General features: G+C 42.3%; 1 protein-coding gene across 1 annotated transcript in view; it reads left to right on the top strand.

Moving 5' to 3' along the window:
* CSMD1 (CUB and Sushi multiple domains 1) overlaps nt 1-24,818 on the top strand; it is a 2,270,760-nt gene that overhangs the window by 1,926,238 nt on the left and 319,704 nt on the right. The window contains exons 31-33 of the mRNA XM_090033387.1: nt 643-759; nt 13,701-13,814; nt 19,077-19,172. Coding sequence (XP_089889513.1) covers nt 643-759; nt 13,701-13,814; nt 19,077-19,172 — 327 coding nt within the window. The remainder of the gene's footprint in view (nt 1-642; nt 760-13,700; nt 13,815-19,076; nt 19,173-24,818) is intronic.

Below are 24,818 nucleotides of genomic sequence, written 5' to 3'. Positions count from 1 at the left end.
AAATGAGTTGCCTTCCAGTTCCATCTCTGATGTAAATGAGACATGGGGAGTTGCTTCCCTCCTATCACCCTTGTCTGGAGGGCTTCGGGTGTGTCTCCCACTGCATCTTCATTGTCTTTTGTAAGTCCTCCCTCTAATCAGTTCTTGTTCATGCAGAGATTGAGGTGTGTGTGGGGGGTGTCCTTTTGGAGTCAGACAGATTGCATACTGTGCTAGAGTTTACCAAGAACACAGAGCTGTTGACGGGCGACAGTTTGACCTTCTGAGTTCCTTTTCACACCTTTTTATTTTTTATGTTATTGTTCAAAAGTTCAGTTTTAGACCTGAGGAGGGGACATGTGGTTCCCAAAAGTTTGTGCAACATTTCTTCCAGCTATATAGTTGTTCCAATAAAAGATATCAGAAATAATATTTACCTACATTTTAATGTAATTTAATTTTAAAAACCATGATATTAATTTTAATAACCATGACCACTATATCTGTAGCTATAATAATAATAATACCAATAATAGCAACAGTAGTAAAAACTCTAAAACAGCAAGCATTTCACTTTGAAATATTGTGTTTTTTAGCTTCTAAGATAGCATACATAGTAGAAGGTGGCTAAGGATGATACATTTGTCTCTGTTCTCTTTTCAGCTCCATGTGGAGGACAATACACCGGATCAGATGGGGTGGTCTTATCACCAAATTATCCTCATAATTATACCGCTGGGCAGACATGTCACTATTCAATAACGGTACCTAAGGAATTTGGTAAGAGCTTACTTTTGATGGCATGTTAAACTCATCTTTGTTCTAACATTGGCTGTCACTGCTCAGAAATAGTTCTAAAGAAAAGAAAACTGATTTTTATGAAATGAAGAGCTTGAAGTTTTCACTGTATTACAAATTGCTTAGCAAGAATAAACGTAGTCTTGAGGTGGGGAAAGATTCAAGAGTTTTCACCTCCTTTTCCCCAGGATAATCAACAAAATCCGGCCAAGTACAGGCTGTGTCTGTTATCCAAGAACATCATGAACACTTTCATAGAGTACATCATTCATCATCATAGGATAACCATTCATTCAGGGTTCACTCACTCACAGTAAATCAGTAGCTACGAAACAAACTTCAAGTGGTCTCTCTCATATTTTACTTCTAGGTATTCAAGTTTAATAAAGACAAAATGACTTATTAAACTAGAGTCATATTTTGATAAATAAGCCTAAGAAGCTAGGAGAGAAAAAAAGACTATAGTACAAGAAGAAATATTACTTATGTGGTAACTCACCAAAGTTTATAAGATAACCACAAACTAAATAGTCTGTTTTTTTCAGTGAATTATACTATTTCTGAAACATCTCGAACACATCTGTGACTGAAGTTAGAGAATATATGGATTGGGGGTTCAGTGAAACTGATCCCAGATAAAGAGGCAGGAGATGGATGACTCCTACTTCATTATTTAGGCCGTGTGTAGATGAAATGAGGGGCATATCTGCATGACACTTTAAAATGGGTTAAATGCTTTTGCATCACTTTAATAGCATTGGTGTCTGCATGCCTTGGTGGTGTATTGCACATTAATGCCAGCCACTGTAGGAAATTCAGCAGCGTAATGGACCTTAAGTGATGTGGGGTGCAGCAAACTAAAATTTCTCTGAGGAGGAGTTTTAGTTTGCTGCCCCTACAGCTGCAAAACAAAGCACTGGGCTCTATGCAGCTCCGTGGCTCTGCAGGAAGCCCTGCAGGCAGCCTGGCAGCAGCCCAGGAAAACAAGCTCTGCCCAAGAAAAGTGGTGAGTCTGATCTTCCCCCTTCCCCGCCCCTCCCCCCCAGACTGCCTGCCTGCCTGAGCTGCGCAGGGGCCCAGTGCTTCCCTCCATGGCTGTGGTGCCCCCTGGGACTGCCCAAGCCATGTGCTGACAGGTGGGTGCCACTGCTGGGGAGGGCACTGCTGCCACAGAGGGAAGCACTAGCCCCCCTCTGCAGCGCATGGACCACTCTGCCCACCAGCAGCTCACCCTCCCCTCCCTGCCAAAGAAGCAAGTAAGTTAGCAGGGTGTGTGCATGACATGGGGGTTTGATTGGTCTTAAATTGAAGCAGTGTTTTTTAAAACCCACTGCTTCAATTTAGGGCCCTCATTTCATCTACACACACCGTTACTCATCAAATATGTTTTGCAAAGTGAATCCTTAAAAGAACTGCATATAGAACAGTTTAATATATCCATTACTTAAAGTATGACAGAAAAAGTGTTGCTAGAAGGACTCAGCAGCTTTTTCACTAAAAAAAATTGGATGAGTTGCTGAAGGAATTGCAAGTTAGGAGCCTAGAGAAGAGGTACAGAACATGCTTATAATATATTTTGGGTCTGGTCTTTTGACACCATCCTATTTCATCCTGAAACAGGCACTTGTGTAACTATTCGCTTTCTTTGATTGCCTAAACCAGTACTCAGCAAGCACTCTCAGTAAGCCACTCATTCCCTCATTAGCTCAGTTGTTTACCCTCAATAAGCCACCTTATCCTTCTATAACCCCAGAACAATTTTATTTATATGACTTAGGCTACAAACAGATGTCAGGTTTGTCTTGAAACAAAGCATTGTGTCCCAAGTCAAAGTGCAGTTGTTCAGTTGTCCATGTCTATTTTCCTGGGATAAATCCTAAAATGTTGCATGGAATAAAATATACTAACAATTTATCCAAAAGTGCATCTGAATGGCTATTCTGGGATTGTATCATTGGATCAATGTAAAAAAAGCAGCAGAGAATTCAGCCATTCACTAAAACCTAATTAGATGCCAGTCCAGGGATTTTTCTGTTCTGGAACAAGCAGAGGTACAACTTGTTCAGGGACAATGCAACTTCCCTTCCTAGCCTCTTTGTACTTTTAAACAAGCTTTAGAAAAACAATTTTATTTCTGCTAGGTTATGTTCCTTCTGTTTTTGTATAACATATTGCTTAATATCTCAAACTATGCTTAGTAATGGCAGATCTTTGAACCTGGCTAGACAAGCCTTGGCTTGGATGATATAGTTGGGGATTGTCCTGCTTTGAACAGATGGTTGGATTGGATGACTTTCTCAGGTCTCTTCCACCCCTAGTTTTCTATGGTCCTATGATTCTGTGCTTGTCTGGCCAGGAAAGGCTAACAGGTAAGGTTGTATGAAATTTCACCAGCTGTTTCATTTCAACACAAGCTGATCCCTAAGCTCCTCCAGCCCACAGACCACTATCCTATGCTCCTTATTCATGTGGGCAGCAATGACATGGCTCGGAGTACTCCCAGCTGGGTCATGAGGTGCTACAGGGATTTGGGAGCGGGGCTAAAGGGTCTGAGGGCACAGGTGGTGTTCTCGTTGATCCCCCCAGTCTTGGGCTATGGGCTGAGGAGGGAGAGGAGGATCCATATAGTCAACCAAAGACTGCGGCGCTGGTGTCATCGGGAAGGCTTTGGCTTCCATGACCACAGCCCGCTCTTTGGCGAGAGAGACAGTGAGCTGCTGGGAAGAGATGGCCTCCACCTCTCTCCCCTGTGGAGGAGGCTTTTCTCAGCCAGACTGGCTGACCTGCTCCACCGGGCTTTAAACTAAGCCCACTGGGGGATAGGGGGACTACCACCACTGCTGGCCCACTGAACAACCCTTGCAAAAGCCAGTGGGCCAAGGCACTTAAGGGAGCCCACCCTTGCCCCAGCCCTGGTACAATCTGTGGGCAAGGCAAGGAGGTTTGTCAGTCAGGCCCTAAGGGACCATGACCCCAGGGAGAGGGGAGTTCAAGAAGAGTGGTTGCTCCACATTGGAGCACAATGCACAAGCTAAGCTAAGTCTGTTCCATCTCAAAGGAAAGGCAGCAAGAGGGCACAGCAGCCCCCCTGGATCTCCAGGGACCTAGCAGACCTCCTGAGGCTAAAAAGAAGGCCTACAAAGGATGGAGGATGGGATTCACCTCCAAGGAGGATTATTTTGCACTGGTCTGGTCTGGGAGCAAACCAGGAAAGCCAAGGCTGCAACTGAACTCCAACTAGCTTTGAGCATCAAGGACAATAAAAGTCCTGTTTTAGATATGTGGGGAGCCAGAGGAAAAGCAAGAGCAACATTGGACCCCTGCTGAACCAGATGGGGCAACTGACAACTGACGCCCAGGAAAAAGCCAACCTATTAAATGGGTACTTTGCATCGATCTTTCATCAGTCCCATGGGATGCCCATGCCCGCTATGGGACAGGGAGGTTTGGGTGAGGGAGATCCCCTGCCCTCCATTAATACTGACCTCATGAAGGAACATCTTGAGAAGCTTGATACCTTCAAGTCAGCCAGCACTGACAATCTGCACCCCAGGATACTCAAGGAGCTGGTGAGCATAATAGCCCAGCCCCTGGCACAGATCTTTGAAAACTCCTGGCACTCTGATGTAGATAAGATGCTCTGTACTGGGGTCATCTGCTGCTTAGCCTCAGCTCAGGGATTGGGCATGCATAGATGCCCAGGGACCATTTTAAGTTGCTTGGGACCATGTAGCTGATGGTGGAGCTCCTCATCCTCACTCACTCCCCAGGGGCAGGTGGGTCACTGGGTGCTGGCTGCTGGCAGGCTGCATCCCCCACCCCATTCCCAGATTGGGACAAGCCAGGCTCCTGGCAGAGCTTCAAAACCCACTCCTTCCATAATCCTGCAGGCTAGCTGCTATCCTGTGCTGCCACCCAGCCCACAGTACCAAGGATCAGAGGGCATGGAGCTTCCAGACAACTGGGATGAAGAGCTACCTGCACCCGCCCACCCCACAGGGGGCCTCTCCCAGGAGAAGCCCAAAGCTCAGCCCCCTTAGCTGCACCCCAAGCATGCCCCTGCTGCGCATGTTGTGTGTGATGCACAAGGAGATGTTTTTGCAGACTGAATGGTGCCCAACACACTGCGCCCTGCTGTTTCTGATCTCCATGGTTTCCCACACCTGTGCATCCGGCACAGAACCCTGAGCATCAGTGGTATGGAGGGCAAGCATGGGCTTTCCCACAACCTTCACCATCACCTGCAGGATTACCTGTGGCTGTCCTACATGTCCTTGCCCCCTGCATCCAAGGAAGACATTGCCGCCAGCATTGATGCATTCCTAAGCACGTGAGAGGCCGATGCCTAGCTATCTATGGGGGCACAGGCTGCTTAATAAAGTTTTGCATTGTTTCCCACCTCCCTGTATGCCCAGGACCAGGTGAGCGCAGTCAGGCTGGGCAGAGAGGGGGATCAGGGGCTAGGTGCCAGGGGCAGGGCCAGGGTGCAAAGGACCCTCCACTCAGTGCAGGCCTTTCCATGTGGCCAGGTTTGGTGTGGCCTGTGGCTCCTCTAGGTCCCAGTTGGTGGTGATGGCGTGCAGCTCTGGGCAGTGTCCTCAGATAGTGGGGTGTGGCATGTGAGTCCCCAGCCACTCTGCACCCAGGGAGGAGCTGTTGCTGTTGGTGGCTAGTGGTGACATGACTTGTGTTGCATCTCATGGCTGGGGCTGAGGCGCAGCTGTTGGGGCACATCTGGCCCAGGCTCCCGGAGCTGCTGATGGGAGCTGCAGCCAGGGAGCTCAGCAGAAAGGGCTAGTGTAGGCCCAAGTGCAACTAGGGAAGTTGTTGATTTTCCATCCTTAGAAACTTTCCAAAGCTGGTTAGACAGACATTTGGCAGGGATTGTTTAGTCAGGGATGACCCTGCCTTGAGCAAGGGTCTGGACTAGTTTACTTTATGAAGTCCCTCCAGTGCAGGGTGTCAAGGGCCTGCAGCAAGGTGGTACCCCTAGATTTCAAGAGGGCCAACTTCAACGAGTTGAGGAGGTTAGTGGGAGAGGCGCTGAGGTTCTCAAGAGCAGGGGAACTCAGCACCCAAGATGAGTGGTCGTTCTTTAAGGAGACCATATTCAGGGCCCAAGGGGTGACTATCCCAACAAGAAGCAAGGGGGGCAAGAGTGCCTGAAAGCCCCCCGGCTCACCAAGGGCATCCAGGAATGCCTGATTGCCAAAAAGGCGGTGTACACCCAGTGGAAGGGGGATGCTTCCCCCTCTGTATACCTCCTCTGCTCGGGCCTCTAGGGGGGCTGTCAGGAAAGCTAAGACGCACATAGAGCTAGGACTAGCATCCAAGATCAAAGATAATAAAAAGTCCTTTTTCAAATATATAGGGAGGATGAAGACAGCACCAGAAAACGTGGTGCCCCTGCAAGATACTCTGGGCAATCTGGTGGTTGCACCAGAGGAGAAAGCAGACCACTTTAACTAATTCTTCACCTCCATTTTCTAGCTAGCAGGGGTTATTGCAGGGCCCTTGGCCTGGCTTTATGAGCTCTTGTGGTGCTCAGGCCAGGTGCCAGATGATTGGAAGATAGCCAATGTGGTCCCCATCTTTAAAAAAGGGAGGAGGGAGGACCTGGGCAACTATAGGCCCATCAGTCTTACCTTAATCCTAGGGAAACTCTTTGAGAAGATCATCAAGGAGTACCTCTGCAATGGGCCGGCCTCAGAGATGATGCTCAAGGGCAACCAGCATGGTTTCATTAGGGGGAGGTCATGTCAGACCAAGCTGATTGCCTTTTATGATCAGGTCACAAAAGCATTGGATGCAGGTGTCGCCATTGATGTAGTCTTTCTGGACTTCAGCAAGGCCTTTGACACCATCTCCCTCATTAAAAAACTAGGCGACTGTGGCATTGATGCCTACACAGTCAAATGGATTGCAGATTGGCTGAAGAGTCATACTCAGAGGGTGGTGGTGGACGGGTTATATTTGACCTGGGGGGAAGTGAGCAGCAGAATCCCCCAGGTCTCAGTCCTTGGGCCCGTGCTGTTCAATTTCTTTCTCAGCAATTTGGATGACAGAGTGAAAAGCAACCTGTTTAAATTTGCTGATGATACCAAAATTTGGGGTGAGGTGAGCACAGTAGTAGGGAGGAAAGACTGCAGCAATACCTGGATAGGTTACAGGGGTGGGCTAACAAAAACAGGATACGTTTCAATACTGACAAGTGCAGGGTGCTGCACTTGGGCAATAGTAACCAGCAGCACACTTATAAGATGGGAAACTCCCTTCTTGAGAGCATGGAGGCAGAAAGGAGATCTCGGAGTCATTATTGACTCCAAGATGAACATGGGCTGCCAATGCGAGGTCATGGTTGGCAGGGCTAATGGGACCTTGTCGTGCATCCAGAGGTACATCTCAAGTAGGGCCAAGGAGGTGATCCTCCCCCTCTACCTCATAGTGGTCAGGCCACAGCTGGAGTACTGTGTCCAGTTCTGTGCGCCCCACTTCAGGAGGGATGTGGACAACATTGAGAGGGTCCAGAGGAGGGCCACCCACATGATCTGGGGACAACAGGGCAGACCCTACAATGAGAGACTACAGGACCTGAACCCCCTCAGCCTTCACAAGAGAAGGCTGAGGGGGGACCTGGTGACCATCTATACTCACTAGAGGGGACCAGAAGGGTTTGGGAGAGACCTTGTTTCCCCTAGCGCCCCCTGGCATAACAAAGAATAACAGCCACAAGTTGTTGGAGAGTAGGTTTAGATTAGACATCTGTAAGAACTACTTCACAGTTAGGGCGGCTATGATCTGGAACCAACTTCCAAGGGAGGTCTTTAAGAAGAGACTTAATGCCTACCTGGCTAGAGTCACCTGAGCCCAGTTTTTTTCTCCTGCTCAGGTGGGAGGTTGGACTTGAAGGTCTACAAGGTCCCTTCCAACCCTACTTCTATGATTCTATGATTCTACTTTCCTCTGATCCTATGACCCTATATACTGGTGGCACCTTAAAAACAGACAATATTTTACTAGAAAAATGAGAGTAATATTACCCTATTGTTATAACCCTCCTACATTTGATTACTATTAGATTGCTGAAAGACATGTATTTTCATGTATCAATATGCAGGATTTTTTGGTAGGATGTAACTCCACTGCATTTTATACAGTTATACCAGGGGACAATTAGGTAAATTGCGTTTTGTGCTATATGGTTTAAGAGCATAATCCCATTAGTGATGTCACACAATGCTTGCTGCAGAAATCAGCCCCATTGCAACACAGTTGCACTCGATCCACCATCCAAATCATTAATGAAGATATTGAACAATACTGGACCCAGGACAGACCCCTGGGGAACCCCACTTGATACCTCCTCCCAAATAGACATTGAACCATTGAGGACTACTTTCTGAGTACAACGATCCAACCAGTTATATATATCCACCCTACTGTATTCACAACAATCATTTTGTATGATGCCAGAACAATATAAACCAATCAGGTAAAGGTTCTTGGTTTATTTTATTAAACTCCATTACCTTAAGTTTTCAGAAGAAAGAAATTTTTATTAGTATATCAAAACTAACATTTTATTACAAATGTTTTCTCATTATTTTCATCTGTGTGCCATATCTGATTCCTAGTTTGATGGCATAAATTCCTAGTCATGCCACTGCAGTTACTGGAGGGTTTTTTTTTAATGTATTTGGTTAAAATGGAGTAGAATTTTGCCTCAGATGTTCATTTTTTCCTTGAATATCATGAAGATAAGACTTTAATTTTACTTGTAAACTTTTCTTGATTGCTTTAACAACTCATTCATCTTAATAATGCCATCCTTTAAAATATTTATGTATGATTGTCAGCTTTTTTCAAGTGTCTTGTTAAGCCATTTATTGCAAAAGAGAATGGTGAGAATGGTGAACTGCAGATTGCAAATTGTGTGTAATCTCTTTCTGCTGCCAAGGATTTATAGCAATCCTTTTCTTTGGCATTTTTCCACACACAAGTCTTAGAGGCAAATAGATGGAAAAATTTTACAGGAAGCAAAACAAAACAACACCTCCCAACCCCCCATGTATTCCTATTTTAATAGTGAAATAAAATTAATAAATTCAGAACTGGTTATTTGTATTCTTACCTGGTTCCAATCTTGTCATACTCCTATGAAACTGTTTTCTTTGGAGTTGGTTGTTTTTAAATAAATGGAGAAAAAACCAAGAAATCATCATATAAGGGATTATAATTTAGAATATTCATTGGACAAATTAATGCTTCACATAACGGGCATTCCTACATAGCATGTTTACTGCTGAGTTGCATAATTAGCTGCATGGTAAAGTCTCCGCATCTATATGTGCCATCCTGTTAGGCTGCCGTGAACTAGCAAACGCTGATGTAGGATACTACTTGTAAATTCTTTATCTTATAAGTACTATCCTATAGCAGAGTTTGTTAGTTTACTTCAGCAGAGTTCTTCACATTGCAACAATGTTTGTGCAGATTCTGATGGGGGTGGCTGGGGCAGAAGGGTGCTTCAGTGTGGTGCCACCTGATGGCTAAATAATACTTTGTATTTTCCAAAATGTAATTAAAATATTAATTATTAAAAGTTTCTTGCACTAGCGCTCTAGGATAGGGAAATATAGTTATTTTATTTTATCCTTATTTTTAGAAAAATAATCTGGACTGCTTGGCATGTAGCTGATGTAAAATGACTATTTGCTTTCATGCAGCCCCTAACATAGGCATTAGGGAAAGGGGAGATAGGAAAAAACCCAGTCAGTATGTACTGTGCTGTGAATACACCATAGTGGTCCATAGTGTTGTTTGAAGTCAGTGCAGTTTAAAGAAATCCTATTTAGCTTATCAAACTGGTATTTCTTTTTTAAAATCTATTTTGAACCATTTACAATATAACTAGATATCAGGATCTCAAAACTGTGCACCAACAGAACTACCAATTAGTAGTAATTGAGACAGATGTATCCTATTGTAAGACAAGTATAACATTTTTCTGGAATCAGTAGAAATGTATGCCGTATATTTATGCCTGAAGACTCACATTCAATCCGCATAATCCTTCAACTTCTGCCCTTATTTCTCCATCCTCAAGTGCACGTTACTTTTCCTTACACAGATGCATATATTTTCATAAAATAACTGATAAACATTTTTATTTATCTCAAGTAGCAATGGACCAGTTAAAACAAATATAAGTAGGCATATATCTCCTTATTTTGCTTTAAATGGTTAAAGAGGTTTATGGACAAAGGCTTTAGGTGCCCCACCAGTTAATTACTATTATAGCATGGAAACATACTCTATCTCAGTGTAGTCACAAGTACAATTCATTTGCTTAAAAGACATTACCCTATTAGAAGGTGATAATCTTATTGGTAAATATAAACCAGTTTTGTTGATTCAGGGGTATAGTTCGTTACCACACCTAAACATGAGGTAAATAATTAGTGGCCGTTAATCCGAGAGAGATATAGTTTTGTACAAATGTTCTAAGGGAAAAAAATACCAAAATGTGAGTAGGACATGGCAGAAACATGAAACATGTTAACTATAATGGTATCAAAGCTGGGACGTTAAGCTCTAATTCTATAGGCATCTTGGACGTACTTTTCACAAAAGTCAGAACCAGAACAAGTGTTTTTATTGTGACTGAGTACATAGTTTAATTTGGAGTGGGACACAGGCTTTAGTTCATGGCACTAACATTTTCCAAAATGTGTGTCCTCTGCAGTATGCATGAAGATCAGGGTGGGAAGATAATCTCATCAGTAGTTGTCCCAGGCCTCAGCTTTCATTAAGCCTAACAAATGTAAAAATGTGTTTTGTTGTTATGGCTGCAAGGAAGGCTATTAAGTGAATGCAGTAATGCTACATGTAGTGAGATCCACCTAAGAGAGTCAAAAAACCTAATACATTTTTTTTTTGAAAATAAAATGTGGATTTATTTTAATTTATTGTTTTATTTCTACAAATACATTATCAAGGAGAAATTTTAAAACTCTATTAAGTATTAACTAATAACATACAGAAGTGGATTATAATAAATTGCAATATTTGTTGATGTGGTTCAAATTGCTTGTTACTGAAGTGAAAATTAAACATGGTAATAAATGAAATCTGATAATAGAGTGTTATGTTTCTATTATATAAGGATATTTTTTGTATTGTTTTAGCTAAAATGAGTAGTAATATGAAGCCACAGATTATACATTTATGACTTGGTCCTCAAATTAATATAGAATGCATTACCAGGGATATGTGCTATTAAGTGTTACTTTGTGAAAGTACTATGTGATGAGACTTTCATGCTTTATTAGTGTTAGTTTTAGGTAATAAAAACTTAAATAAATTCACTCCCTTTCCTTTCCAATTCATCTTTTCTCTTATTCTGAGAAGTAACAGAACAAATGGCAATAACTCAAATCAAGGTCCAGGTTGGTTCTGAAGTTGCCTAAGTGGGATATGGGTAGGATTTATTTGCCTATAAAGCAATGAGCAAGAAAGACCCTAGCTATATGGCACTTAGCTGCAGTGTTCTGATTTCAATCTACCCAGCTGCTATCCCATACCCTTGCAATTAAGGCAATCACCTAGGAAGTGGACATGTGAGTTTCAGTCATAGAGAAGTAGGTCTGGAAGGGACCTCCAGAGGTCATCCAGTCAACCCCCCTGAATGAGGCAGAATTATATCTTTCCAAAACATCATATAGAATTCATAATCTAAACCCTAGTGTCACAAACCAGACGTAATATCCTAACCTGCCAAAGGTCAAACAACTGCAAGCCATTGGTCCACATCCTGCAATAAGAGAGAAAAGATGTTTAAGAGGGGACATGATAGGAGTCTTCAAATACTTGAAGGGCTGCCATAAAGAAGAACTATCTCTGGACCCTCTAACTTGTCCATGTCCTTTTCAAAATATGGAGCCCAGAACTGCACACAGTACTCCAAACGAGGCCTAACCAGTGCCAGGTAGAGAAGTACTGTCACCTCCAACGTTTTTCATATAGTGCTTCTATTAATGCACCCAAAACAGGATTTGCCTTTTGTGCAGCTGTATCGCACTGCAGACTGCTATCCAGCCAAATGTCACCCATTTTATATCTGTATTTTTATTATTATTCTCAAGGTGTAGCCCCTTATATTTGTCTGCATTGAATTTCGTCCTGTTAGCTCTAACACAGCTTTCCAATCTGTCAAAATCTTTCTGAATTGTGTTCTGATCTTCAGCATGTTCATAATCCTTCTCAGTTTTGTGTCATATGCAAATTTGCTCAATAAATTTTCTGTGCCAGCATCCAAATCATTAATAAACATATTGAACAGCGCTAGGGCCAAGACAGACCACTGCAGGACTCCACTTGAAACCTCCTGCCATTCTGATATGGACCGGGTAATAATTAGTCTTTGCTTGCATATATTGAGCCAGTTTGGATCCACATTACAGTGGTTTTGTCCATTCCATATTTCTCCAGCTTGTTTATGAGAAGGTCACATGGCCTTGTCCAGCTACTTGCTGAAGTCGAGATTCACCATAACCACAGCATTCCCTTCATCCATCCAAGTAGTTACTGTGTGAAAGACGGAGATCAAGTTTGTTTGACATTTCAAAGATTTCATAGATTTCATAGACATTAGGGGCTCAACATTTATTTTTCATAAATCCATGCTGGTTTCTTGTGATCATCCTTTCTTCCTCCAGATGATTGCAAAGGGCCTTCCTTAAGATCTCCTCCTGTAACTTCCCAGGTATTGAAGTGAAGCTAACTGGTCTGTAGTTCTCCGGGCCTTCTTTTTGTCTTTTTTAAAGAGGTGCACTACATTGGCTCTTTTCCAGCCTTCTGGTACCTGGCTTGTCTCCCAAAACTTCATGAAGATCATTGCCTCTAATTTCTCTTCTTCCAGTTCCTTTATTACTCTGGGATCATTTTCACGCAGCTCTACTGATTTGAATTCATTCAGACCCATCAAAAGCTCTCTGACCATGTCCTTTGTTATCTCATCCTTCAGCTTAGCCTCTTCCTTATCTAAATAATCCTTATTAAGTTTTTATCTGGCTGCAGCTTAACTTTTTTGTGAAGAGAGAGGCAAATGATTTGAAGCAACTTGAGATGAAGAGGGTCCCCAAAGTAGTCTTCCCTTGCCAACCTGAGTGCTGTAAGAACTAGAATGTTATGTGAAAGGTGAACACAAGCGCCGCCACCTGCTATTTACCTTCTTTTAAAAACAGAATCAGGTTCCAAACAAATAGAGAGCCTTAATATTCAATGTGAATCAAACATTTAAACCCATGTGAAGGGTAGTTCAGACAGATCCTTGTGCTTAGCACTTTCTAGCTGCTTCTATTCAGTGTTCCTGAGCTTTCTATATTGCTGTTTGGAGGTGTTCAGCTGTTTCTTTTTTGTTTGCTTTTTATTTAAAGAACCTAGGCACCCCATCTGGACAAAACAATCATTCTGTTTGGGCAAGGCTCACAAATATCAGGAACTGGAATTATTATTATTATTGAATTATTATTATTTAGCATATATTGCTAAACCAGTGATGGTCTTTGAAGCCCAAAACTCCTCATCTTTTAGGGAAAGTATAACAGAGTTTAATTGAAAATATAAAAATAAAAATCACATTAGAAAGTGTCACTATATTTGTTAAACACGGTACTGTAAAAAAAAAGAAAAAAGGAAAGGAAGAAATAAAAAAGTAGTAAAAAGTAAATTAAGTAATAAGTAATGGTGTGGATATCTGATGAACTCTTCGAGTAAAAATTAAACTGAGAGAATCTCCCTGCAAGATAAGGATTCAACCCATCCAGGATTCAATTAATGACTAGGATGAGCAAAACTGTTCTGTTTGTTTTGTTTGCTTTTTTTTAATGAGTGACTTCTTTACTTTTTCTTATTATTTGCAGTTGTTTTTGGACAGTTTGCCTATTTCCAGACAGCACTGAATGATGTGGCAGAATTATTTGATGGAGAAAACCCCCAGGCTAGACTTCTCAGCTCACTCTCTGGATCTCATTCAGGTAAAAAAAAAAAAGTAAAAATAAGTATTAATCATTCATGTGACCCAAGCATGGATGTACAGCGCATTATGGGTCAGATTTTCTAAGGTAAGCAGAAGTAACAGTAAAGGTGTAACTGTAAATTACTGGAGTATACTACCAAGGGAAATTGTTTAGTCCCATAATTTAAAGTACTTAAATCAAGACTGGATGCCTTTTTGGAAGGTACTCATTAAGCTAGCTCACATTATTGAGCTCAGTGCAAGAATAACTGCATGGAAAATTTGGTGGCCTGTATTATACTGTGGATTAAACTAGATGATCTAATGATTCCATATTGCTGTAAAGCTGCACAGCTATGTTTTTGTGAGTCTAATTTAAACACAAATATTTTTGGGATCAGTGAGGAAGAGAATTTGAAATTTGGGCCTTTTGTTAAGTCAATGACAAACTCTTACGGCTTTTAGTGGAGGTAGAATTTTCTCTCTGCTTTCCACGCATATTTCTGGGGTTTAAGTATCTAAAGTGAAACGTATAAACAAGTTTATAATTGCATTTGTATAATTTTGAACAGCTGGCAATTAAAAACTGAACATAATTCAGTCATAATATATGACTGACATATATTTAAGAATTTAAGAATATATTGTTTGTCATTCTTCCTGGTTTAGAATTTGTGGCTTCAGTTTTTGTCATTAGAATTATATCTTTTATTGGAACAATTGATCGTGTATCTGTTTGGCAAATTAATGAGAAACATATTCGCAGTTGAAAAATAAAGTAATCTTTTTGATTGAATCATATCTACTTAGGTAGCAAGGGAAAAATCAAAATTAATTTTAATGATATTTGCAGGCATCTAGCTATAAAATAAAATGTTCAGTTTTTAATTGCTAATAAAACAGAACTAATCTTATCTGAACATCCAATTTTATTTTGTCACATCCGTATCAACAAAGTCAAAACCAATACTCATTTTTCGTGGTAGATATTTTTAAATGATTGAAGGGCAATAAAACTTGCAATTTTTTTTTTTATTTCCAGTGATATTAATTCCAGCAGAATTAATGTGACAGGTTCATACCTCATTTACATTGGTGTATATCAGGAGGATCTCTATTGAAATGACTGGAGTTACAACAGAATAAAACTAATCTCAATGAGAAGGGCATCAGACCTATTGCACCAAGTTATTTAAACTGTTGTAAATCAACACATTTAAGAAATCTAAATAAGATTTCTAGGTATACACTGATATAACTACAAGCAAGATATACACTCTTGTCATAATCAAAAGCCAACCTTACAAACATACAAACATTTCATAGATTTCATAGACATTAGGGCTGGAAGGGACCTCGGGAGATCATCGAGTCCAGCCCCATGCCCAAAGGGCAGGAAGTCAGCTGGGGTCATAGGATCCCAGCAAGATAAGCATCCAATTGACTCTTGAAGGTGTTCAATGTAGGTGCTTGAACCACCTCCGCTGGCAGACTGTTCCAGACCTTGGGGGCTCGGACAGTAAAGAAATTCTTCCTTATGTCCAGCCTGAAACAGTCTTGCAGTTTGTGACCGTTCGATCTCGTCATCCCTTGGGGCGCTCTGGTGAACAGACGTTCCCCCAGATCCTGGTGGTCACGTTGATAAATTTATAGGTGGCCATCAGATCACCCCCGAGCCTGCGCTTTTCCAGGCTAAAGAGTCCCGTGGCTCTCAGCCTGTCATCGTAAGATCTGTTTTCCTGACTTCTGATCATGTGCATGGCTCTCCTCTGGACTCTCTCAAGCTTCTCCACATCCTTTTTGAATTGTGGAGCCCAAAACTGGATGCAGTACTCCAGCTGCAGCCTCACCAAGGCCTACAAGGGGAGAATGACGTCCCGGGATTTGCTCGAGAAGCATCTATGGATGCAAGCCAGCGTTTTGGTTGCTTTACTAGCCGCAGCATCATGTTGCAGGCTCATGTTCATCTTGTGGTCAATGATGACCCCCAAGTCTCTTTCTTCTGTAGTGCTAACCAACGTAGCACTGCCGAGCCTATAAGGGTGCTGCAGGTTTTCCCTCCCAAGGTGGAAAACCTTGCATTTATCGGTGTTAAACACCATGAGGTTCTCGTCTTCCCATTTGCTGAGCTTGTCCAGGTCAGCCTGGATCACCCGCCTGTCCTCTGGCGTGGATGCTTTGCCCCAAAGTTTGGTGTCATCGGCGAACTTGGCCAGTCCACTCCTGACTCCAATGTCGACATCGTTAATGAAGATGTTGAACAGTATGGGTCCCAGGACAGAGCCTAGAGGGACCCCACTGGTCACAGGGCACCACAATGAGTGGCTGCCATCAATCACAACCCTCTGGGTCCGACCACAGAGCCAATTTCCCAGCCAGCGGATCATGGGGGAGCCAAGGCCACAACTGGGCAGTTTGGCCAAGAGGTGAACATGGGATACCAGATCAAAAGCTTTTTTGAAGTCAAGATATATGACATCAACCTCTTCTCCCTTATCCAGGTGATAGGTCACCTGGTCATAGAAGGAAATGAGATTGGTCAAACAAGACCTACCCGCAACAAACCCATGCTGGCTATCCCTTAGAATGTTAGCCTGGGCCAGTCCCTCAAGGATGGCCTCCTTCATAAACTTGTCTAGGATCTTCCCCAGGATAGAAGTCAGGCTGGATCCACTCTCCTCCCTTTTTTGAAGATCGGCACCACATTGGCCTTCTTCCAGTCTTTGGGCACTACACCAGAGTGCCAGGAGTTTTCAAAGATCCATGCCAGGGGCTGGGCTATGACGCTCGCCAGCTCCTTGAGTACCCTGGGGTGCAGATTGTCAGGGCCAGCTGACTTGAACGTATCCATCTTCTCAAGGTGTTCCTTCACGAGGTCAGCATTGATGGAGGGTAGGGGATCCCCCTCACCCAGATTTCCCTGTCCCATAGCAGGCATGGGCATCCCATGTGACTGATGAAAGACTGACGCAAAGTACCTATTTAATAGGTTGGCTTTTTCCTGGGCATCAGTTGTCAGTTGCCCCATCTGGTTTAGCAGGGGTCCAACATTGCCCTTGCTTTTCCTCTGGCTCCCCACATATCTGAAAAAGGACTTTTTGTTGTCCTTGATGCCTGAAGCTAGTTGGAGTTCAGTTGCAGCCTTGGCTTTCCTGGTTTGCTCCCTGCAGGACCGGACCAGCACGGAGTAATCCTCCTTGGAGGTGAATCCCATCCTCCATCCTTTGTAGGCTTTCCTTTTTAGCCAGAGGAGGTCCACTAGGTCCCTGGAGAGCCAGGGGGGCTGCCGTGCCTTCTTGCTGCCTTTCCTCTGTGTAGGAATAGATTTAGCTTGTGCATTGAGGATCGCTTCCTTGAGAAGAAACCACTCTTCTTGAACTCCCATCTCCGTGTGGTCATGGTCCCTGAGGGCCTGACTGACTAGCCTCTTGAGCTTTTCAAAGTCGGCTTTTTTGAAGTCAAGGACTTCTGTGCTGCTGACTGACTTGCCAGCTTTACGGCGGATGGTGAAGGTGATCAGCTCGTGGTCGCTGTCACCCAGCTTCCCATTGATCACTAGGTCGCCGATTAGGTCATCCCCCGTAGCCAGTACCAGGTCAAGCAGTGCTTTGCCTCTCGTTGGCCCATAGACTTCTTGAGTCAGGTAGAGGTCATCCACGCATGAGAGAAAGCTTTGCGACTGCTCGGATTTTGCTGAGTGATCTTCCCAGGAGATGTCCGGGTAATTGAAGTCACCCATGACAACCAAGGTCCTGGAGCAAGCGGCCTCAGTCAGTTCCTGGGCGAACTCCTGGTCAAGCTCAGGACTTTGAGTGGGAGGTCTGTAGTAGACTCCCACCGTTGTGTCCCCTGTGCCATATTCCCCACGAATTTTTACCCAGAGGGTCTCTAGCTGTCCATGCCGGTCACCAACATCAGCTTGCAGGGACATGTAGCTTTCCTTCACATAGAGAGCTACACTCCCGCCCCTTTTGTCAACACGATCCCTCCTGTACAGGGTATAGCCCTCTATAGCCGTGGTCCAGTCATGGGTGGAGTCCCACCAGGTCTCCGTTATCCCAATGACATCATATTTCTTTGCAGTGAGCAGGAGGACAAGCTCCTCCTGCTTGTTGCCCAGGCTCCTGGCATTAGTGCACAGGCAGGCAAGTGTGCCCTTGGGGGCTCTTGCCTTGCCCACAGATTGTGCCAGGGCTGAGGCAGGGGTGGTCTCCCTTAAGTGCCTTGGTCCGCTGGCTTTGCAAGGGTCGCTCTGCAGGTCAGCAGTGGCAGTAGTCCCCCCATCCCCCAGCGGGCTTAGTTTAAAGCCCGGTGGAGCAGGTCAGCCAGCCTGGCTGAGAAGAGCCTCCTCCCCAGGGAAGAGAGGTGGAGGCCATCTCTTCCCAGCAGCTCGCTGCCTCTCTCGCCAAAGAGCGGGCTGTGGTCATGGAAGCCAAAGCCTTCCCTATGACACCAGCGCCGCAGTCTTTGGTTGACTATGTGGATCCTCCTCTCCCTCCTCAGCCCATAGCCCGAGACTATTTAAGATCAAACTCTTCATTTCTAAGCTTCTATCAAGATCTGAATGTATTTAGCTAATAAGAAAATTGTGTAAATATTTTGAGCATGTATGGCTTCTTAAATTAGTTTGCCAAATTTGCAGTGAATTCCTTGAGAGGAGAATAAAACATGGCAGATGATGAGCCAGCATTATTTGAAATTGAATTGTTTTTAGAAAGTCTATTTAATTTTATTATTAATGTATATGTGTATATTTCATAGGCAGAAGAAGATTCACTAGAATAGGATAGTCGAGACAATTTTATTTTACTTCACTTATGTTTTAAACTATATACATTAGAAACAGCTTGGTGCCCCTCTGCTATCCTTTCAACTCTTTAGTGCACTATGGGATGCAAGAAGAAGCTGTCAACCCACAAACAAACCCTGGCAAAAACATATAATAATCATGGTCCAAAACAGTAATAGATTCTGCAGGCAAGACACTTACTGGAGCACTAATCCCAACAGCTGCAGTAAATGTCAGGAAGTGTGTATACAATATAGTTTTACAGAATAAAATTATTTGGTCTGTGACTGTCTTTATACTGGTAATGGCAAAGATAACTCTGTAAAATATGAAGGAATGAAATGAGGAAAAATGATAATATTGTCTGTCAGAATTTTAAACAAACATTTTGCTCAAATGTAATTTCTTTGTCTAAGTCTCCAGCTTGAGTTTGAAATTGAAATTGAAATTGTGTCCTTCCCTCCTCTTATCCCCTTACCCTTACTTTTATAGGAGAGACTTTGCCTTTGGCCACATCCAATCAGATTCTATTGCGATTCGGTGCTAAGAGTGGAGCATCTGCCAGAGGTTTCCATTTTGTCTATCAAGGTAAATTGATTGGTTTTTACTAGGGCCTTTTAGAAATTGTTAACAAACACTATGTTGCCAGTATCATATATAGTATTGACTAGAAGGTTTTATTGGGCCATAGCATGTTTATAGTGGTCTTTTTCAGCTGAAGGAGTTGTACATATGCGGTGAGACAAATTGTTCTTGGGCATTTTGGAACTGATCCTCAAGTGGTATAAACTGTCACACATCCATTGACTTCACCAGTCTATGCAAGTTGGAAATCAGTTCCATTCAGCTGTTTACTTACCTTCCAAGGGTGAATAAATTTATTAATAAAAAATATTGTGAGTTATTTTTAAGAAGCCAAAGACATTTCCTCTGTGAATAGGTGCATGCTTGTATGTTTCAGTATACAATCACCTTTACATTAAAGTGAATCATAATCCACAAATTGAATAAAGCCAGTTAGAATCATATTTCCTATTGACTGACCACCAGATTTGAATACAGTTTCTGTGTTTGTCTAGTCATTGTACTGCACAAGTGTGAAACAGAAATTTTGCTTTGTTTCAGGTCAATTACTTCTCATCTTAACTACATTTAAAATCTAATGCTGTTGTTTTTAATTAGGTGAAACATCCATTGAGGACATCCAGTAAAAACAGTGCTTCTTATCAAACTGTAATGATTGTTAAAAGTCTAGTTTTGAGCAAAGATATTCAGAGATCAACACCATGTACTACATTTCAAATGACATTCTGTATTCCTAGGTCTTCATATTGCCAAAGGTTGGAGGAGGATGATTACACACTTAAAAACATTATTTCCTTCAGGGGCAAATAAAAACATGCTATTTGGCTTTCTGTTACCAAGGAAAAAGCACTACCAATGAATTTAGAGTTGTAACAATGTAAATCATTTTCACACTTCAATTTAAATAAAAAAGTCAAAGCTGAGTTGTTTGAAATAGTGAAGGTGTATTTAAAATATCTTTCTGATGATTACCTACTTACTTCTGTGTGCTAGAATGCCATGGGAAATATTCCACCATTATTTAATGACAGAAATAACTAACTAGCAGCAAAACACACACACAAAGATATGAGGTAAACTTGAGTAATGAGTTAAAAGAAAGCTAAAATATATGACATTCACTTTCAAAAATATGTTATATTTTGGTGGTTTAACTAACAGTGGGTGCATCTACATGTGCACTTTAATGCACATTAGCCTATTTTAATGTGCATCAAAGCATGCCAAAAAACCCAAATGCACTTTTTTCTAGTTCCTCACAATGGATGCACTTTAGCAAATTGCATTAATGAATGTGGAGATGTACCCAGTGACAATAAGCTGAATTTCAGCTTCTTCTGAATATATGTATTGTCATGAAATGAAAACCAGATTTCATTGAAAATCAGTACTTCTCTTTAAAGAGATGGAAAAACAGTGAATTATCATAGCAAGGATAACTGATATGTCTTTCTTTGTTTCCTTTTGGCTATGTTAATATCTGGTACACAATTGGGCGAGAAATGGAAGAACACAAGAAATTTAAATCTCAACATTTTTCATTTAATTTTTGGCCATCATAAAGGCTAATGACTAGTTGTTTTTCAAAGGTAGTGAAATGGAACAGAATAGCAAAACAAAGAGAATAGTGGTGAAGAAGTATTAGTATAATAACACCATTCCATTCATTACCAGGAGAGAGGGCACTTTTCCCATGCAATGTGGCCAATTCATATCAGTCATTTTGCATACATATCTGAGATATGTTATTTAACCTACAATCCCATCTGCTAGAGACCATATGAAAATTTCAACTGTCATACAGTTGTAGAGCCCAGCTATGTAACTGAAGTTCAATTAGTAAGAAAGAGGGGAAGTTTTTAAGTTAGTGTCATGATTTGCATAGTCTGAATTATTTGTTAGTGTTTACGCTGGTGATATTAGTAATATGCACTACTCTTCCTACTGTTGTTTTAAGGACCCCAAGAGAGAAGGCATTTCAAGATACTTAAAAGTATATCCTCAGGTCCCAGGTGCTAGATAAGGAGCTGCTTGATAGGAATCCAGCTGGGGCTGAAGCTAAAGCTGAGGACAGCTCCTGCTTCTTTCCTTCCCCCCACATCCTGTACTTCACTGCTCTGGTTTCAGCTCTCCTCTCCCTTTACCTTCCATCACTATGAAGGGAGAGGAAATGAAGCTGAGATGCCAGTTGCTGAGGGGAGCTGAGATGCTGGTTGCTGCAGCCTGTCCAAGTGCCCCCTACCCAATACTGGCTGGAAGAAGCTGCAGCATTTTGAAATGTTCCAAACAGTAGAACACGAGGGTGTACGTGTGCCCACCAGCTGAAACATTTCCTTTCTGGAGCGTTTGTGAGTGTATTTTATTTGGAAACGTTTTAGTTGTTATGTCTGTCCACACCCAGAGTAATGTGGAATCATTTCAATGTGGCATACAGCAGGGTTAGGCAATGTTTTTGGTCAGAGTGCTAAAAAACACCCACAACCTCAACTTCTAAGATGTTGGCATGCCAGGGGTGGACAGGGAAGGAGTTGCAAGGTGCCTTATCCTTGTAGCAGTGCAGCCCTGAACCCTTCCCCGCCATCCACCCCAACGAGTCCATGCCTCCCACAGAGCCTAGGCTGCTTGCAGCAGGCACCAGGGAGGCTGCAAGTAGCTGCACTGAAGTCCATGAAGTCCTGGCCTGGCTCATTGCCAGTGGAGAATGCACACTCATCTTTAGGCAGATGGTGGGGAAGGAGCTGCGGTCTACTGCCGTAAGAAGGTTTGGGCCATCCCAGCTCCTTGGCTGTTCTTCCCAAGGCACACATGCCAAGCAAAATGTCTTCACATGCCATGCTTGGGCATGTGGGCCAGGGGTTGCCTATCCCAGGTTTACAGTGTCATTAGGGGGAGGAAAGCAAATGAGTAGGTGGGAGTCTTCAGCATCTTGTTCTAGGGAGAGGGCAAAATGAGATCACCCCAAGAGCCTTGTTGGACCTTATACTATAAGCTGAACAAATGGTAATTAACCTAGTGTTGTTCAGCTTAGTGGAATAGTGATATGGTAAGGCAAAAAACTTTCTGATATTTCCTTACCTGCCCAGCTGTGACTTGTCACTAGAGGCTTGGTGAGCAGGGGCAGAGGCAGGACTAGGAGCAGGACCCACTTACTATAAAGAAACAAAGGGTTGCTCTTTGACTTTGGAGTTCTTATCTGGAGTTCTGCCCCATTTGAATCTGAACTGTAGCTTTTAATTTGTTTTCTTTCCCAAAAGGAAGTATTTGCTTTCCCAAATACCAAAGTTTCTATTTATCTGAAGCCTGTAGCAAGGGGAGGGCCAGCTATGTGGTTGAACTACTTTCAAAGAATATAAAATGAAATTAACTTACATTTTATGAAGTGAAGGCATATATTTTATTGCATAAGGTTTTATCTCAAAGAACAGTGACAGATTTAATTTAAAGGCAAGATGGGTTCTGCTGTGGGATCCCAGCAATTGCACTTCCTTCCATGCCATACATGCATGCAGGAAGCGTGGTTGTGAAATCAAGGATCAAATCCTATCAGTAGCCTGATCTTGGGCTCCCCCTGCATCAGCAAGTAGCAAGCTTAGCTCCCTGTGTTCCTCTGGCTAGGAATCCTAATCAGGCTCTCCCAGCCTCTGGAGCACGCAGGAGATTTGAAGACCTCCAGAGATTGGGAGTGTTGGCCATGTGTTCAACTGAAGGTGTGATAGGAATCAGACACAAAGTTATTACTTTGTGTGATAACTTTGTGGCTTATTTCTCATTTTATCACACCATTCATTGAATGAATGTGTGACCAGGTCACTACTTAAGCTGTGATTAACCAATTAATCATGTCTTAAGTGTGATGTGTATCAACCATCTAAGAGTAGCCACTGCTGTGCTTTAGTTCGTCCACTTATATTGGTCTGTGGCTAAAAAGAGCTAGTCTTGAGAAATAAGAAATACTGTCCTCAGCATCATAAACTTAATTAAACAAGTCCATTGTTCTTAGGAAAACCCTGACAATTTGAATATTAATTTTTATATACATTTTAAAAGGTAGATACATTAGAACCTCTATTTAATACCTATTCTCTTCTAATTTGATGAGTTTATAATGTTTAATTACATTTCATAAATAAGCTACCTCATTTTGGGGTTTCTTTCTTTTTTGAAAAATGTGAACACATGTACAGCATAGTAAATACACTGGAGAATAGTATCTACACTTTCAGTGAACACACAATCTGGCCTGCACAGTCGCTCATTTTAGTTATTACCCTCTATTCCAGGTTGACCTTATTCCCTGCTCACTTTTCCACTGGGCTGATTTCAATTTTGTTTCACAGCAGTGTGAAACATTTACTAAAATATGGTGAATAATTATTATAGAAAATAAAATTTCTCCACGGCGCACTTTGGCAAGTCTACCCTGACAACACTATTGGAAAAAGCTAGAAGGAGGGCTGAAGGAAGAGAAGGCTATACCTTGCATTTACTCTGGTCAGAACAAGAAACAAATTAGGTTTGTGGCTTTGGATTCAGGTTTGTAATGGTTTTTACAAAGCCACTTTCTTGAAAACATGTTTTTTTCCATCTCATCTATCCTCTCTTCATTTTCTTAGCAACATTTCTATAAATTAAGCATATTAGGCATAATGATTATATGTAATACTGTCTTGAATGAGTATCTAAGTGATTCAGAGCCTGGTGTTTGTGTTCCAAAATAGGGTCAGGCCTGCTGCCATCTGATGCTGGATCATTCAGATATAAATAGGATTGGAAATAGTTTATTCTGATTTATGTCACTATCTTATGCTTGCGTCTTTGCTATGTCATAAGGTGAGAGGTTTGAAATAAATAATTTATATGGGCTCAGCTGTGATGGCAAGGATTTTGATTCCTCTATAGTCAAACTCATGATCAATCTGGCATCCATGCATGTAATAGCCTCTAGTTCTTACTCTTACTTATTCTACAAAAAATTAGTGTGTTAGTTAATAGACCCAAGCCTCACCAATAAGGTGACAACTTTGTAATATTGATGTATCACAGGTTGTAATATGTGCAATAGAAATAGCTGCAGCTTTATGAAGCCAAATAGACTAAAGACAGCCAGAGGAGGAGCCACAGAACAGGGCTTTTTATTGTGAAGATAATCCTAAAGAAACAAATGCAAGGGGAGATCTGCATAGTAATTTATATTAATGAGGAAGAGCCCCTCTCACTGCAGAAGAGACCTGTCCTGAAGCAGCACTAAATTAAGGTGAAGTGTCTGCAGAGTCTCACATTTAAAAGTGATGCCAAGGATGCAGTTATAAGAAAAGGAACATCTCTTTTATTCTGCTTACAAATATCCTTGCATAATCAGATTACGTAAATGTGATTATTGATTATATTCTGGTTTTACCCACTTACCCTATTCCTCTTCAGTTACTGACTGCATGGGGCTCTGTGGAGCTCAGACGAATGCAAGAAATACTTCAATATCATGACCACTAAGGCAGCTTTCCTAGTCACTGGGGAAAGCCACTTTCTTGGCAGGGGGTTGTACCTTGACTGAGGTAAGGCACAGTCTCCCACTTAACTTCATAGATTCATAGACATTAGGGTTGGAAGGCACGTTCATCATGTCCAGTCCCTTGCCCCAGGGGCAGGAAG

This window comes from Crocodylus siamensis, chromosome 1 (assembly GCF_052110815.1).
Source record: "Crocodylus siamensis isolate JL-2025a chromosome 1, ASM5211081v1, whole genome shotgun sequence".
NCBI lineage: Eukaryota > Metazoa > Chordata > Crocodylia > Crocodylidae > Crocodylus > Crocodylus siamensis.
Note: the sequence above shows the minus strand (reverse complement) of the source record. Positions and strands in the feature narration are given on the sequence as shown.